Raw genomic sequence first — 19257 nt, forward strand, 5'->3', positions numbered from 1 at the left:
CATCGTCCGCCAAAGATCCACATGTTCCTAGTTTTCATAATTTATTTTTCAAGAAAGACAAGACAGACAAAATAGACAAGATAGACAAGACAGACAAAATAGACAAGATAGACAAGACAGACAAGACAGACAAGACAGACAAGACAGACAAGACAGACAAGACAGACAAGACAGACAAGACAGACAAGACAGACAAGACAGACAAAACAGACAAGACAGACAAGACAGACAAGACAGACAAGACAGACAAGACAGACAAGACAGACAAGACAGACAAGACAGACAAGATAGACAAGACCGACAAGAGACAAGGCAGACAACAGACAAGACAGACAAGACAGACAAGACAGACAAGACACCAGATTGGATGCATGAGTTCAAGGGTTAAGTGGTTTCTCTAATATAAACCATCTTCAACTCTCTCCTAACACATTCTCATTATACACTACTCCAGTGTGTTCCACTGAATTATGCAAATGTTGAATCAGAATTTAAGATAAAAGTGTTTTTTTTTTCTAAAATGTGTCAACTAACATTGAACTTGTGTTTACAGTTTTTGTTTAGTTTAACTTGTTATGGTTTAGAGGTCAGAAAGTAATTAATATGGTTTTTCATTATTTTTGCTGTTTTTACTGCAGTACCACCGAATTATGCAAGTAATCTCTTTTCATAGAAATGGGGAAGAAAACCGATCTTTCCACTAATGAAAATACCTCTATATGAGTTCATCTGGGTCAGAGATAAGATACTTTAACGATTAAAAAAATGTCATTGCTGGACCATCGTTCACTTCAAGGATATTTAAATATTTAGGTTGAGGAACAGAAAAGGTATCCTAAAGGGGGTTTAAATGCAGGTGTTCAGGAACAGAAAAGGTATCCTAAAGGGGGTTTAATTGTAGGTGTTGAGGAACAGAAAAGGTTTCCTATAGGGGGTTTATATGTAGGTGTTGAGGAACAGAAAAGGTCTCCTAAAGGGGGGTTTATATGTAGGTGTTGAGGAACAGAAAAGGTATTCTAAAGGGGGTTTATATGTAGGTGTTGAGGAACAGGAAAGGTATCCTAAAGGGGGTTTAAATGTAGGTGTTGAGGAACAGAAAAGGTATCCTAAAGGGGGGTTTAATNTGCAGATTCTAAAAGTAGAGCACAAGAGCTTTCTAATGATGTATCATTTGTCATATTTGAACATAAAACATGGGATTTAGAGGGGGGGGTCAAATTGACCCCCCCCCCAGCGTATCCTGGTTTTCAAGTACCCCAGCGGGGATAGGGTTAAATAGCTAGTTGTATAGTTCTGAAAACAATGGGTAGGTTTGTAAAACAGTCCCCTAAGAGCCCCTATAGGGAAGTCATCATCAACGATGTATTGAATGAGATCAGGAGAACCTGAAAACTGACTTTTCAAAAATAAGTTTTACCAACCCTGGAGAGTCCAGACAGCTAAGGTACTGAATGGGTAAAAATATCAAGATGGTAAGACAAGAAATTGGCCCCTGCAGGGAAGGGGAGGAGTTAAATTTTATCATTGATCATCAAAGACAACCTGGTTGAACCAACAATAATAACAGAAGGATTTAAAATTAACTTGGAGGCTAGTTTACTGTAAAGACGAAAGAAAACTCTTTAAATGTGATGATCCCAAGGTTAAATGAAGTATTTCTTAGTTACAGTAATCTAATGGTTTATATAATGATTTGGAAAAGAAAGGAACAAGTTTACAGTTGCAGAGAATCATGTATAAAAGGAAACAGACCGTATAAATTCTAAACAAAAGTCTCTGACGTCTCATCCTTAACTGATAACCCTGTATACACAAATATATATACAAATATGTATATATGTATATGTACTAGAAATTCAAGGCGCTTCGCGCCATTCTTTCTAGGTTTTAGGGCACTTCGCGCCCATCTTCTATTTAAATTGTGAACATGTTTTTTTGTTTACATTTTAAAACAAAGAAGAAGAAAATTTTGCGGATTTTCAAGAATTTAAATTTTTTTACAAAATTAAAAACCATTAAAACACATTTTTTTTATCATTCATAAACCTTCTCTGTGGTCACGTGATGTCCCACAAAAAATTTGGGCCCGATCGGTTCAGCCGTTTTGACGTTTATTGGATACAAACAAACAAACAAACAGACAAGCCAAATTTAAATATAGATGAGCGAGGACCTTTATAATGTATAAGATACACGCTTAACTCTTATACACTCTAATATACAATGTAATCTTAACTCTATTACGCTCCAATACACAGTGTAATCTTTACTCTTTTACACTCCAATATACGATGTAATCTTTAGTCTTTTACGCTCCAATATACAGTGTAATCTTTACTCTTTTACGCTCTAATATACAGTGTAATTTCTATTCTTTTACCCTCCAATATACAGTGTAATCTTTAGTCTTTTACGCTCCAATAAAAAGTGTAATCTTTACTCTTTTACGTTGTAATATACAGTGTGATTTCTATTCTTTTACACTCAAATATAAGTGTAATCTTTACTCTTTTACGCTCTAATATACAGTGTAATTTCTATTCTTTTACACTCAAATATAAAGTGTAATCTTTACTCTTTTACGCTCTAATATACAGTGCAATTTTTATTCTTATACACTCCATTTAGATATACAGTTTAATTTTTATTCTACACTGCATTGCATAATCATTAATCATATGTATCTGTACAGTAAGATTTTATAACATACATGCAATGTAATGAACACTTCCTTTGTACATATGCATTCACTGTAAATTGTATCTCTTTCACTGTACAGTGTAATCATTTGTTAACGTTCTTTTATTTAGTATAAAAGCAAGTTTATCTGAGATTAAAATCTAAACTTGTTAAATCTACTTTGTTTGATCTTTTTCTTTTTCTCTTTTCTTCTTAAAGTCTCATCCCCTCAAGCAACAGATCCTGCTTTCCTGATCAAATTTATATTTCAAAACAAAACAATTTTATAGATTTTATTCTTCCAGGAACATGAAAGAGTTTTAACTGAAACAGAATTTCCATAGTACGACTTCAAAAGGGACTGTAAGCGTAATTTCAATTCACAACGCACTCTTGTATGCCGCGTCCATTAGCACCTGATCCAATCAGGGTTCAGTCATGTGTTTGTTGTCTATTCTGAACAAATAGAAATAGTATGGCGGTAACATCTATCTTTCTATCTATCTTATTATCCAATCAGAGTTATGAATCCTTATATCGGCTCTATCAGTAAATGGAAATATTTAATTCTACTCAAACTATGGTGAACGAACCCTATAAATATTTTATTAATAAAGGATGACAGTCCTTTCCTCATTTATACCACAGAAACGCTTTCAATTGTCATGAACACTTTGTTTGCCAGCTGACATGTTTTATGCTTTAGGATCGATTATTAATATTTAATTTCTAAAAGTGTCAGAATTTAAGTATTTAATATTCAAATTTTTTTAACACTGTGTTAAACATAGAATTTTTCATAAAAAAATATGAATTTATCTGAGTTCAAACAGTACGTTTGAACTCCCTCCCCCCCCAACTCAAAGGGTACCATTGTGAATCGGGTAAGTCCCTGTTTAAATGAAAGGCCAACCACACTTACAGTCCCTTTCCACAGCAAAGAGATTGAAGTATAAATGAATACAAATATGGTGTAATTATAAAATATTTTAAAATAATTCCAATCAAAGAATTTACATATGATTTTGTGTAAAATTTAATTAGTAAAAGAACTGTTCGCGTCATAGTAAGGGACCCTCTATACAAAGATGTCAATTTAGCCTTGAAACCTCTATCTGATCAATAATCTGAAGGATGTTATAATTTTATAACTTCTTTATAAAAGTTTTCTTGATGTAGAAATGCGTTAGTCACTTTTAAAAAAAAATTTAATATTATTAAAATTAAATTTTGACGTATATCCCCCCTCGCATCGGTCGAATTCCAAACATTTATCATCCAAATTTGGGACCCAATACGAGACCCATAACGTGAGAATCAAACAGTAGCTGGTATACTTGGCTCTTATTGGATAGAATTTTGCCCTTGCTTCAATACTATTGGTCGATAATGGCGGCGCGTTTTCTCATTGGATAGCTTCTGATTGAGTTGATCTAATTGGAGGATTGATATCACGTGATGTAGAAGAGACTTATGGTCATCTATTGTGAGATATTGGCAATATTCGTCATACTCAAATTCCTAAGTTTAATGAAGAATCTTGAAGAAAGATGGATGATATGGCCGGGTTAGGATATCAGCATATACTTGGTGAGATACAAGAATTGTTTACATCAAACAGATAAAATGTATTATTATACACTCGATCTCCTCTAAACGCTACATATATCTTCGGTCAGTGTGCTGCAATTTACTGCAGAACGCATACCACTATATACCACCCCACTCTAAAAGTTGCATAATCCGTGCCGGTACATACAACGTGTACTGTATATGCATTTTCTGCAATTTCTATTGGTTCAAAATAGACACCAAATACGTGGCTGAACCCTGATTGGATCAGATGCTAATGGGCTCGGCATACTAGAGTGTACTGCAGTCAGGTCAGGCTATTATGCAACAATGTAGCCTGGCCCGGCAAGAAGTGACATAGAACTTGCCAGTCTACATTTGTTGCATACAACGTACTATGTAGTCTTTACACTGGGTAGTCTTGACTGGTCGGTAGGAGTGAATGCATAAACAGTACAATACAACTACAATAGACCGGTCAATCCTTGTACCGGTTTAAATCATATAACGATTGGAGCAATGTACTTAATTAACTGCTAGGTGCTTATTTAGTGTACTACCATGCATATACGTTCATATCACTCTCCACTAAGCTATACTACATCTTTGGTCAGTGTTCTGAAAATTACTGCAGAACTTAGTTGAAGGTGATATGTATATATATGGTCTACCTTTTCCTTAATAATTCAGAAAACATTTATGTTAAGTAATAAGTATGCTAAAAAATATTTTGAGTTTGAGAAGAAAGGTTTATCACTTTATATTGTTAGCATTAAATAGCATACATTTTTAGATGTTACATAGTTCGCAAATGTTTGTTGGCAGGGACTTGTGCATGATCCATGTAAAATCTCAGATATCTAAAAATATAAAATATTCACTCTGAAAGAGGATATGAACCTGAAAACGAAGCAAAACTATTTGTTTTTCAGGACAAACATTTTATTAAATGTAATAAAAGCAAACTTTTACCATTTTGGTAAGTATTATAATCTCCTACAGATTAAAATATTTTAAAATAAAACTACTGACGTCCCCAACGATACCCAAAAACGTTATTAAAAAAAAATTCTTATTAATATTTTCTTTTTGTCCAAAAACTTTTAATTCAATATAACCTATATTTTATAAGTGGTTTGAAAAACAAAACTAAGGATTATTTCTACGGTTTGTAAAAATACGTTTTCATTTCACTCTTCTATTTATACCCCGCGCCTTTCTTAACGGTTGTCTTGTTAACTGTCTCGAAATGTTTATTTGTTTGTTTGTCTGTCTGTTTGTCTGTTTGATAGTTTCGACCACCCGACCCTTGGATGAATGGTTGGAACCAAACCTTTATCTTTATCCATCCTCACCCATTCTGCAGGGTGGTAAACTCCAGGGGGGGGGGGGATTTCGTTTTTAAATAACAATTTTTTATTTGCGTTGGTTTTAAGAAATAAAATATTTTTAAAAAATCTTGTAGAGGATGAGAAAGGGGGGGAATTTGTTTTCTGTTCCCCCTATCTTTCTTTTGTCTTTATGTGTCTCAACACATCTTGACATCCTACCATCCTACCATCCTACCATCCTACCATCCTACAAATACTATCTATGAAGGAAAGATATGTTTAAGGTTTGAACCGTATCTAAATGTTTGCCAATGATATTAGTTCAGGATATCTCTGTAGATTGACAGGTATCTGTATTCTCAAGGCATAGACATCATGGTACAGGTTTATAAGGTTTAAAGGACTATATAATATCTATCTTTTTTATTCTCATCAACGCGTTGCATGATCGTTGATAAATCGTAGCGGGGAAAAAATGTGAATATTTGTAACGAATTTGAACTCGCCACAGTTTTTGCTGTGACGGCTTTGTTAACCTTTAAAATGTATGCAAAATTATTGTGCTGGAAAATAGATCTACGACAAAAACTAGTATCTAAAACAACCATATCAACCAAGACTCTCTACTCTATCGAAGCTCATGTTCATTTTAAATGCTGGGCCAAACAAAGGAAATGAGTTTTTGCAACAAACTTAAATTTTCTAATTCCTATATTTTTGCAACCTGATGATGTAAACCTTTAATATTTCAAACTTATGTTATTAGATCAAACATAATTCATAGTTTGAAATAACAAATGTCTACAACTTCGGGTTGCATAGATACACAGATTAAAAAAATAGAGTTTTTGGCAAGAACTCATCTCCTTTATTCAGTTTTATTTTGAGCAATTGTAAGCTAGCGCAATATGTTGCATTCATATAATGAAAAGAATCTTATTCAGTTTAATCTTGGGATTTTAACATCAAACTTTTCGAATTCATTTTGGCAGGTATATACAAACATTCTGTTTGATATTAGGGTCTGTAAACGTAATTTCAAGGGACCCTCCATTTGTAGATTAAAATATCGGATTCACAACGGTACCCTTATAAGCAAGAATGAATTAGACATTTATTTTTATAGTTATAAAAACGGATTATTTTCAATTGCGGTTTCTCTACAAAAATCAAACATTTTTAAAGCTAAAAATTACGTTATCTCCACGTTAATGATCAGATAAGTATTGCAAGGGTACTGTTGTGAATCAGGCATACGTCTTATTAAACGACCGGAGGAAGAAAACTTTTGTGGTTTTATTCATAATCCATGAAAATAAGTTAATAGATTTATTTTTGACTAATAAAAGCAAACTTATCTTGTTTCTTCTGAATTATCAGATCAAGCTGTTTCATATCTTTATTAAACTGTTTAAAGCAAACTTATCTTGTTTCTTCTGAATTATCAGAGCAAGCTGTTTCATATCTTTATTAAACTATTTAAAGCAAACTTATCTTGTTTCTTTTTTGAATTATCAGAGCAAGCTGTTTCATTTCTTTATTAAACTGTTTAAAGCAAACTGTATTTGCTAAAAAAAAGCAAAAGATTATGTTTTTTAATGGTTGGCCTTTTCAACCTTCACCAAGTATTTTATATTTACAATGATAATCTAAAAACTGTAGAATAGGAAGACGACATTAATTAAAATCTGAAGTGCATTTGATGTTGTTACGAAGCAAATAGTAAGTTATTTAATCACTTATTAATTAAAATGGATCTGTGTATACTGCACAATTTCTGTGTCTCATGCTCATTGGACTAATTAGAGTCAAAAATTGAGTGTAAAGGTCGACTTCCTATTCTATTCTTTTCTGTTTATCACTGTACAGTGTACATTATCTGTAATCTTTATCTCTACTTTTATCTGTTTTTCTATCCTTATCTTTATAAAAGTAACTACATTGAAAGAAATTATCATATTTAAAAAGTACATATATTTTCTTATTTACATTTGACTCATGTACACATAAATCTTATTTTGTACAACACAAAACAGAACAGAAGTTGTACATAAATCTTCTGACAGATTTAGGACAAGATATTTGTCCATCAATACAGTTGTGACAAAACATATTTCGACTTAAATTCGAAAAAGATGTCACTTTTTTTGCAAACAATTGTTAAATAATTGAAAAGGCAAAAATATTGAATTCAATATGGCACATAAGAATTCTACTCTAAATTTTTCATTACAAAGTTTTTACTTTTATAAATCTAAACTTCGGTTTTAAGTTTACATCAGTTTAAAAAAGCTGGAATTAAAAAAGTTGGACAAAGTGCATTATTATAAATATACATATTTTATTTTCACGAGTTTACCCTTTAATATCACCGGGAAAGTTAGGAAATGGAAAAAAGTCCATTGATTAATTGATCGAGTAATTGATCGATAAATTGATCAAATAATTGATCTAAATGATTAGATTAGTAAGCAGCACATTCTGTCATGATTCCTGCCAACTGTTTCTGAACTGGTGGAGTGTGCATCATTCTAGACAAAATAGATATAAATATAAATACTTAGCTTGGAAACCCTATAAAACTAAACCCACTCAACTTGCAATTTTTAAACCATGCTAAGAATATTCCCGAGGTTCCCCAATCAAAATTTGAAGCAAATCGGTTCAGGGAGTGTTGAACGCATCTCTGTCCGGGCGGTACAGTACAAACTGAGACCGGAAAGATTGACCTGGCTCGAAAATTCAAATGGACTACGGCTGCCCGTGTATGATTGGACATTAAAACAAACAAGCAATCAGAGAACCCTACTTTATATTTATAAATACTAGCTTGATAACCCTGCTTTATATATATAAATACTAGCTTGAGAACCCTGCTTTATATTTATAAATACTAGCTTGAGAACCCTTAGTTCCCAGGCAAAGATGGGTTCCCAAGCTAGTATTTGATAAATATAAAGATGGAATCTCTGTCTGTTTGTTTGTATCCAAAAAAACAAAAGACGGTCCAATTTGTTTAGGGACCAACCTAATCTATGGTTCAACGAAATAGAAAGTGTAGCCTTAGAAAAATCTGATTTATAAAGATTACTACTATGAAGAGGAACTCCAAAAAAGCCTAGTTTTTAATAAATAAATTTGTTATGAACTAAATTCTTGAAAAACTTACTTGTGGCATTTCATATTCTCCTTGCTTCTAAACCCTTTCCCGCAGATATCACAATGATACAAACCTAAATAATAACATCAATTAAAAATAATTTTTTTATAGTTTAACCAGCTGTGGAAAATTGTTCTACAAGTTAATTTTATCTCTGTGATCTTACCAGGCTACATTTGTTGCCTAACACGTGGTAGGTCGAGTCTGCACTTGTAAGTACAATCTGGACAGTACAATCTGGACAGTACAATCTGGACAGTACAATTTGGACAGTACAATCTGGACAGTACAATCTGGACAGTACAATTTGGACAGTACAATCTGGACAGTACAATCTGGACAGTACAATCTGGACAGTACAATCTGGACAGTACAATCTGGACAGTACAATCTGGACAGTACAATATGGACAGTACAATCTGGACAGTACAATATGGACAGTACAATCTGGACAGTACAAGTTAATGTAAATACAACTTACATGTTGTACTAGCTCGAATTATGGAACTTTAAGAGTGAGGTGTATACATAATCATTATTTTTATTCCAGGGAAAATAGATTGTATTTCAAGAATCAATGTGTACAAATTTTCTTACATGGTTTTTAGAGATTGATAACTTTATATACAAGCAGGTGTTGAGATTGCATAGCTTATAGAGAGATCAATGTGTTGACATATTTGAATATAGTTTTGTTTAATTTAATAACTTTCAATACATCAGGATTAGAGATTGTATACCTAAATCTAAATATATATATATACCTGTATATGTATATAGAGATTGTATGGTTTAGAGAAGTATATAAATATATACCTATATATGTATATAGAGATTGTATGGTTTAGAGAAGTATATAAATATATACCTATATATGTATATAGAGATTGTATGGTTTAGAGAAGTATATAAATATATACCTATATATGTATATAGAGATTGTATGGTTTAGAGGAGAGTATATATATATACACCTGTATATGTATATAGAGATTGTATGGTTTAGAGAAGTATATAAATATATACCTGTGGCATGGCTTCTCTCATGTATATAGAGATTGTATGGTTTAGAGAAGTATATAAATACATACCTGTGGCATGGCTTCTCTCACAGAGATTGTATGGTTTAGAGAAGTATATAAATATATACCTGTGGCATGGCTTCTCTCATGTATATAGAGATTGTATGGTTTAGAGAAGGATCGCTGACACCATCTGCAGTCGTAGCTCTCAGCTAGAGCACGAACCTTAATATTAATTATAATCAGCGGATAGATAGATAGATAGATAGATAGATAAATGAATATATATTCATCAAAATAGATGTTTAATATTAAATAAATGAAGAAATGAAAGAAAATGTGATAGCGGTGATATAGGAAAATTAAAATTAAAATTAATGAATGAATTCGTAATGAATATGCGTAGATAATCGAATGAATGAATGACAATGTATATTATGAATTTTTTAATGAATATACCCAGATAATTGGATGAATGTATGAATATGTATAATGTTTTTAATGAAATTACCTAAATAGTTTAATGGTTAGGATGAATATTTATATGATGAATACATCTAAATAAATGAATGAATGAATATGTATTATATGATTAATATTTCTAGATAAATGAACTAATGAATGAATATATATTATATAATGCATATATCTAGATAAATGAATGAATGAATGAATGAATATATCTTATATAATGAATGTAGCTAGATAAATGAATTAATGAATGAATATATATTATGTAATGAATATATCTCAGTATGAATCTTGATCCTAGCTAATGACATTACACCGTGTATAGTGTTGTATCAGTGGGTTTATCTCCGGGGGGTAGGATCAGATCTCTATATGGGATAATTAAACCATCTACAATCTACATATAGATAGATAGATAGATAGATAGATAACGGGGAAATGATAAATATCTTGATAGAACCTTAGAAACTAAAATAAAAAGATTGAAAAAAGAAAATCTCAAAAAAAGATAGAAAGATAGAGTTTAGTAAAAAGATGAGTTCTGACAGGTACTAAGTACATTTCGTGGAGTTCTGACAGGTACTAAGTACATTTCGTGGAGTTCTGACAGTAACTAAGTACATTTCGTGGAGTTCTGACAGGTACTAAGTACATTTCGTGGAGTTCTGACAGGTACTAAGTACATTTCGTGGAGTTCTGACAGGTACTAAGTACATTTCGTGGAGTTCTGACAGGTACTAAGTACATTTCGTGGAGTTCTGACAGTAACTAAGTACATTTCGTGGAGTTCTGACAGTAACTAAGTACATTTCGTGGAGTTCTGACAGGTACTAAGTACATTTCGTGGATTTTCAACCAAGAAGTAAGATTTGTTCCTCTCAATCCTGACATTTAACGCTCTTGTCAGATTCTATTTTTTTGTTTAGTTTCTTTTATCTCTTTCTTCTTTCAGCCTCGTTTAGCCTATCAACAAGTTCTTTATCCCTCAAATCTATCTTTTTTATCTATCTGTCTATCAGTATGTTTAGTCCTGTCAATCATGTATTGTAAAGCCTAACTATTTATAGCTTGGGCCTGAAAGTGTTGATTTTTGCCCCTATGTCTAGAGATGTATAAAAATATAAACCATCGGTTGAGCTCCCCCTTCTCTGAAAAAGTTGCGTCTATGGTACTTAGTTGTCTCCGTCGTTGTTTTGGCTGAGCAAGGGTGCCGTAAAGCCTGCCTTCAACACAACCCAGATAATTTATTACCAAAGCATACGACCCAAACCACTTCGATAAATCAAAATTTAAATCATTTTTTTAATGATATTTAATTTTCCACACGTCGACATGTCAGTGCTATAATGGATTGATTAAAATAGAAATATCATTTTAAAAATTCTTTAGATTTTTAGCATAAATTGCTATATTTTATCTTGCTGAAGAATTTTGAAAGGCTTCTAATAGAAAAGGGTCCGATACTTTATTTTTTATAATAAACAATTTCAACGAGGGTTGATAGAGAAGGTACAGAGCTCTATACTGTAATCATGAGTAAAACATCAGGGGGTTCTATGGGAACCAAAATCATATAACCTACACCCCCCTTCTCACCATCCCCGCTCCCACTTCTCACCAAAACTATTTTTTGTTCAAGGTTAATTTTATTTAATGGGTTTTTAAGTTTATTGAAGAGGGCCTTTAAACTTAATTTTAATTCAGTTTTGCTCTTTAATCTTTAATCTTTTATTTTTTTAAAATGAAATTTTTTCTCTCTCTTAGTTTATGCTTAACCTTTTTCATCAATATATTTTCTACTATTCTACAGTGTATTGTTTAGCTAAAATTTATTTATTCTTCATTACATTACATGTTTAAACCATTTTTGCAATCTATTCAATAGTTCCTTAGTTTAATCTTTATTCTTTTTCTTAGATCATTTGATTTTTATTTTTAATCCTTGATCTTTTCTCATTTCTTTTCTCTGAGTTTATTCTTTTACAGTTTTTACTTTATTTTTTCGTGAATATTATATATACTTTGTGTGAAACAGACATAACATAATTCTTTACAGTATCCTGCAATAATACTTTACAGTAAACTTTCAATATCATTGTTTAGAATGTAGCCCTTTTCATCAAAACTTTGGAAATGTGGTATCTTAACAAAAAATGGATAAACAATGTAAAATTCTAAAGGATTAAGAAACACATTAAGAGAAAAAGGTTGAAGAAAGCACTGATAATGCAAGTTGAAATCCGTAAAAAGAAAAATTTTGTCTACATGATTTTAAAATAAGATCAATAAGAAAAATTAAAAGTGTTAAAGATGGCGCTAAAAAAGAGAAAAGGTGAAAAAAGAAACAGAAAAAATGAAAACAAAGAGTTAAAAAACAATAAAAAAATTACTTTTTAAGTACTTTTATGACCTTTAACTGTTTTTGGTGTATCTGTGTAATTTTTATTTTATACTTTATCAGGTTAGGCTTCGGACGACTGTATACAAATTTTACAAATTTACAAATTAATGATTTAAATATATATTGTTATTTGTATACCTTCTATAAAACTTTTGTAGAAAAATTGGAACATAAACGCATCATCTAATAATCTAATTATCTAATAAATAAGTTCTGTTATTAAAAATTCAATCTTTTTAAACTGTTTAGTGAATGTCGGGCAAATGTAGTGCCGGGCAAAAGTAGCATCGGACGATTGTAATTCGTGCAAATGTAATTGTGGCAAATGTAATTCTGGCAAATGTAATTTGGGCAAATGATGTATCGGGTCTTTGCAATTCGGTCTTTTAAATCCACTACTCCCCTTTAATACCTTCATTGATCTTTTCCTGTTCAATACTCTTGCATCATACAACTCCATACTACAGCTCACTGCAAACATTTTTCTAAACAAAAATAAAAATTATTTCTTTAAATTTTAAATATTTTTAAACCAAAGATGATCATGATTTTCATGATTAATATTGATTGATTGATCGACTGGGCCTGATATAAATGCTTTGTATAATTAGTTTAAATGTAAATATCTTACTGCTTAATGCATATTTCATGCATAATGCATATTCAACCCTCTTCCTGCTTCCAGCTGCACCAAAGTCAAGCCTAATGATGCAATTTGTGAAAAATTAACTCTAACAAAGTCTAAGGCTGTTCTCGAGGCAGAATTCTGGCCATTTAGAGAAGCTTCCTGGGGGAAATAATTGAAAATTTTTCTCATAAATCATTGAATTTGAGGCCTGGAGACTAGTGAGAGATTATCTCGAGCAGACTGATGATTGAACCAGGGCTAGAGAGAATACTGCTTGACAAGTGAGGCCCAACCCTCTAATTAGGCCAGGGGCAGGAACTAATGAGATTTCTGCGTGTGAATTCTGCCAGGGGGGGTTAAGCATTATATTGTATTGAGGTAAATAGAACTTAAAGATTTAGCGTCTCTATCTTTACAAATATCGGGAATTGCGGGTTTGCAATTTGCCCCAGCGTAATTGGTTACTAGACATGGAGACAGAAATATACAAGAGAGTATCTCTGGACATTGGCCATGGAGATATGATATTAAGGAAGGGTTGGAACAATATCAAAAAAATAATATATTTACAATAAAAAAGGATTTAGATTGTCCAATTGGAAATATTTAGAAAATGATTTAGCGGAAGAGATAAGAATCTAGAAAAAAAAACTTGACAGAAGAGAGAAGAAAATCTAGAACATAGTTTAACATAAAAAGAAGATAATCTAGAAAATAATTTAGTTAAAGTGAGAATCTAGAAAAGATTCGATAAAGAAAATGATTTAATGGAAAATAGAATCTTGAAAATATTTGACAGAAGGGAAAATATAATCTAGAAAATTGTTTCACCGAAGAGAGAAGATAATCTAGAAAATGGTTTGACCGAAGAGAGAAGATAATCTAGAAAATGGTTTGACCGAAGAAAGAAGATAATCTAGAAAATGGTTTGACCGAAGAGAGAAGATAATGAAGAAAATGGGTTGACCGAAGAGAAAAGATGATCAAGAAAATGGTTTGACCGAAGAGAGAAGATAATCTAGAAAATGGTTTGACCGAAGAAAGAAGATAATCTAGAAAATGGTTTGACCGAAGAGAGAAGATAATGAAGAAAATGGGTTGACCGAAGAGAAAAGATGATCAAGAAAATGGGTTAACCGAAGAGAGAATATAATCTAGAAAATGGGTTGACCGAAGAGAGAAGATAATCTAGAAAACGGTTTGATCGAAGAGAGAAGATAATCTAGAAAATGGTTTGACCGAAGAGAGAAGATAATCTAGAAAATGATTTGACCGAAGAGAGAAGATAATCTAGAAAATGGTTTTACCGAAGAGAGAAGATAATCTAGAAAATGGTTTGACCGGAGAGAGAAAATAGAATAATAATGAAGAGAGAAAGAGAAGGTTTTTTGTTAGAAATTTAGTACGTTTACAGACACATCTATGGTGTGTTTTTGCCAATATCAAAAATGTTGCGTTAGAACCTTTAATGATCAAGAATGAGAAATAAAGGTGACAAAGACAGTCCTGTAATGCATAATATCCCGACATAAAATAAAATTTTACTTTTCAGTAATTTTTTTTCCTCAAACAGAAACAAGGTAATCATTTCAATCTATCTATCTATAAATGCTCTTCCCACTTTTCACTCCTTTAATTAGTTATATCTGTATACAGACAAATTGCCCAATTAGAAAAACATTTCTTTGGACTCTTCATATATTCATCTTCATTTATCTATCTATCTAACTTTGTATATAGAAGGTTACCCACACTGGATGAGACCTCAGAATTTACAGAATTGAACCAGCCTTTTCCTTTTACTGATTAAACTCTGTACCTTTAAACTTTTAGCTCCTTTCGCGAAATCATTTAACACAATTATATCAGACCACATTAAAGATTAAAGGCAAGTTTAAACCTCATATCTTCAGAATTAAAAAGTTTCAGGTCGCAATTATAGTCTTTTTTGGGTAACCCTGATCTACATTTTTACATATATTACCCTTATCTGATTGTTTGTTTGTCTGTTTGTATCAAATAACCATCCAAACGTCTGAATCGGACCCGGACGGGAAAGGCAAACATATCTAATAAATAAAGATAGTTTATACTGAAGACTTTAAAATGAAACATAAAACTCCTGAAGTCTTTAAATGGGTTTAAAACTTTGTGTGCCCTTTTCTGAAGAAGAAATATATACATATCTATACAAACTGGCTGAAAAAGGTACCCGGAGTGCCTCGTCTGATATTTGATGGACGACGACCTTCTGTGTCTTTAACTGGATCATTAGATTAATAAATGTAACAATTTTTGATTAAGTTAAATCTCTCTTAGCGTTTCAGTTTTGCCAGCTATGGTAACATAGATACATTTACATGGCAACACTCGAACTTAATATATGTGTATTTGCTGAATTCTTATTATCTTCTTGTCCAATTTATTATCTTCTTGTCCAATTTATTATTTTCTTGTCCAATTTATGATCTTCTTGTCCAATTTATAATTATCTTCTTGTCCAATTTATTATTATCTTCTTGTCCAATTTATTATCTTCTTGTCTAATTTATTATCTGCGTCTTTAATCTCTTAAAAATTACGCTTAAAGATCTAGGTGGTCAATCTTTTTGCAATTAAATGAATACAAACTTTAAATCGGCCTACCCGGTCCCCCCCCCCATACCCTCTCCCCATATTGCCGGACATTAAAGCATAATTCCCCCTGTAATCGAATAATTGAAAGGCGGTAAACCTTGTGTATCTCGCCTGAGTGTAGATCGGAACCTCAGCAAAAGATCTATTCCCTTGAATCTTGATTTTTTTTCCTTTTTCTTTCACTTATTCAGGAAAATATGGAATCTCAAGTCTTTGTTGGTTCTATCTATCTATCTATCTTTAAATTTTGCTATCTGTCTATATATATATCTACCATGTCAATATCTATCAATATATCTACCATATTAATCTATTCAAACTTTGACTATTCGTACATGGATACTTAGATACCTGGGTTTATGGGTACCTGGATACCTGGATACCTGGAAACCTGGATACCTGGATAACTGGATACTTGGATACCTGGATAATTGGATACTTAGATACCTGGATACCTGGAGACCTGGAGACCTGAATACTTAGATACCTGGATACTTGGATACCTGGATACCTGGATACCTGGATACCTGGATACCTGGATACCTGGATACCTGGATACCTGGAGTCCTGGATACTTGGATACCTGGATACCAGGTACCTGGATACTTGGATATTTAGATACCTGGAGACCTGGATACCTGGATACTTGGATACCCGGATACCTAGGTATATGGATACCTGGATACCTGGATACCTGAATACCTGGATACCTGGATACCTGGATACCTATATACCTTGATACCTTGATACCTTGATACCTTGATATACCAGGATACCTGGAAACCCGGCTATCTGGATCCCTGGATACCTGGATACCAGGTACCTGGATACCTGGATACCTGGATACCTGGATACCTGGATACCTGGATACCTGGATACCAGGAGACCTGGATACCTGGATACATGGATACCTATATACCTTGATACCTTGATACCTTGATACCTTGATACCTTGATACCTTGATACCTTGATACCTTGATACCTTGATACCTTGATACCTGGATACCTGGATACCTGTATACCTGAATACCTGGAAACCTGGGTACCAGAATATATCCGGCCATCTGAAAATAATGAAGTTCAAAGGATCTATTTTTCTCCTCTGTCTGTAGCTGTACCAGGATCTATGCAATCTAAATAGATTCCATCTTCTTATTTTTTCTTGGAAAACTTTTTAAAACATTTTGTCTTTCTTTTTGTAAACTACTTCTTTTTTTATTAAATGTAATGTAAATATTTATATAGATATATATATCCCTGTTTTCTCAGCACACTATTACCGTGCCAACGTGTGACCTATGCACGGTATCTCCCCTGTGACCCGGGCTGGCGTAGCGCCTGACCCCTGCTGCGCGCGCATGATTCTTTGCCTCAAGCGCGGCACGAGTTATGAGAACTTAGGCCAGAGAAATTTCCCAGCCTTGAATCAAGTATGAGCCCTGGACCATCTAATCAGGAAACTATTAAAAAATAAAAAAGTTTCTCTGTACAATAACCAGATCTCTGCTCCAATAAAATAATTTAAAAATAAGAAATTTTTGAAATTCCTGGAATTATCATAATTTTATAATAAGGGTATTTCTGGGCCCTTGATGATGAGGTATATGGGTATGTGAAGAATTCCTTGGAACCATGGAGAACATATCTATCATAGTTTCAGCACACAGGTCATGTGTGGTCAACATACACTATCTTTCGATCTGTCTTTCTGTCTATCTATCTTTCTATCTTTCTATTTCTATCTATCTATATTTCTATCTATCTATATTTCTGTCTTTTATCTTTCTACCAGTCTCTCTCTCTATTTATTTCTATCTATCTATCTATTTATTTATCAGTCTATCTACCTATCTACGGTTATGTCTACCTATCTACCGTTCTATCTATCTATCTATCTAATCAACAATGTGCCAATATTGTAATTAATCGATTCTCTCCTCCAGGATTAAATGTATTGCTGGGATGAATTCAACATGTTCAAATCTGGACAATGTTTACATCACTATAATATCATTTTATCTATCTATCTATCTATCTATCTATCTATCTATCTATCTATCTTAATTTTGTTCTGCACAAATCTTAGGTAAATCTATGTAAACTCTTCCAATCTGTAAATTACTGGTGAAAGAGGCCGAGCACTACGTCGCTGTACATAGAGATTTGTTTGTCTTTATTTGCGGATACAAACGTAAATGTAAAAAATTTCGATTTTTTTATGGTGTAAATATTGAGACGAAGGAATGAGGTCGTCAAATGATCTAAAAATAAATCAGCAAAAATTTTGCCACATTTAATTAATCTTTTAATAATATGATATAGATATTCATATGTATAATAGTTTACAAGATTATTAATAGAAAATGGTTTGATTTTGCAAACGAAATAAAAAAGATTTATTCAGATTACAAGTTTAAGGCGTGGATCAACAAAATATAATTAACATTAGATTTCCAAGGGTTGAGAACGGTTGCTGATCCTAAACTTTGATCCTATTCCGACCCTGGTGTATATATATGAGAATTCGTTAAACAATAAGATAAAGATTTGCATACCATCCTATCATCCTACCATCCTACCATCCTACCATCCTACCATCCTACCATCCTACCATCCTACCATCCTACCATCCTACCATCCTACCATCCTACCATCCTCCCATCCTACCATCCTACCATCCTACCATCCTACCATCCTACCATCCTACCATCCTACCATCCTACCATCCTACCATACTTAAACTATTAAAGTCTGGTGACTACCCAGCCACTAAACATGGTTGCTTGGACAGGTTTACTCAAAAATAAAGAAATTTGTGACTTGTGCTCAATCAGTGGAGCAATCTTTCCACAACTAAACAATACAAGGTTCACAGCAGTGAGGCAATCTACGCAATTTGGATTTTTTTTCCGTATTCAATTAGAAAACTGAACACGTTCTTCAGAGTCAAATCCTTCTCTCAAACATCTTATTATGAAATATATTTTTTAGATATTTCCAAAAAGTAGATATTCCCACTGACTTTAGAACTAGAGAAGATAAGGTCCCCCCCCCCCCCAGAATGAATGGTTACACGACCATCCAACCCTTGCCATACAATACCAAACCGTATTTAGAGAAACCTTCTCATAAAAATTTTACAAATCCCCTCTTCCACTATCCACCCTCCCCCTATCCTCTCTCCCCCTTTCAGCTTCAAGTTAGAAGAAAATAAAGTCCCAACAAGTTTACAATACTACACATTGTGGACAATAAACCGTGCAATTAGTTTACTACTCTCCTTTTTCTATTGAAACATCATGCAGGCGTAATCTGTCACAATTTAACCAGCCAGATTTTACAGGCCACAACTTTT

The 19257-nt window shown here is 32.8% G+C and overlaps 1 protein-coding gene across 1 annotated transcript; it reads right to left on the minus strand.

The window, feature by feature from the left end:
* Positions 1–7539: 7539 nt before the first annotated feature.
* Positions 7540–13142, minus strand: LOC111707177 (protein drumstick). The gene is made up of 4 exons (XM_023480229.1): positions 13049–13142; positions 9893–9989; positions 8752–8815; positions 7540–8113 (listed from the first exon to the last, which is right to left on the minus strand). Exons 1-4 carry the CDS (start codon positions 13115–13117, stop codon positions 8047–8049), a joined length of 297 nt encoding a protein of 98 aa, XP_023335997.1. The 5' UTR covers positions 13118–13142; the 3' UTR covers positions 7540–8046.
* Positions 13143–19257: the final 6115 nt, after the last annotated feature.

Source organism: Eurytemora carolleeae, unplaced genomic scaffold, assembly GCF_000591075.1.
Source record: "Eurytemora carolleeae unplaced genomic scaffold, Eaff_2.0 scaffold264, whole genome shotgun sequence".
Taxonomy (NCBI): domain Eukaryota; kingdom Metazoa; phylum Arthropoda; class Copepoda; order Calanoida; family Temoridae; genus Eurytemora; species Eurytemora carolleeae.

What these genes read in the sequence shown, in the direction of transcription:
- LOC111707177 (XM_023480229.1), bottom strand. Translation starts at nt 13,117, where the DNA reads ATGTTTGCAGTGAGCTGTAGTATGGAGTTGTATGATGCAAGAGTATTG. An exon ending in ACAGGAAAAGATCAATGAAG is followed by an intron (nt 9,990 to 13,048) that starts GTATTAAAGGGG and finishes ATTAATATTAAG; the next exon opens with GTTCGTGCTCTAGCTGAGAG. An exon ending in TGAGAGAAGCCATGCCACAG is followed by an intron (nt 8,816 to 9,892) that starts GTATATATTTAT and finishes GTTATTATTTAG; the next exon opens with GTTTGTATCATTGTGATATC.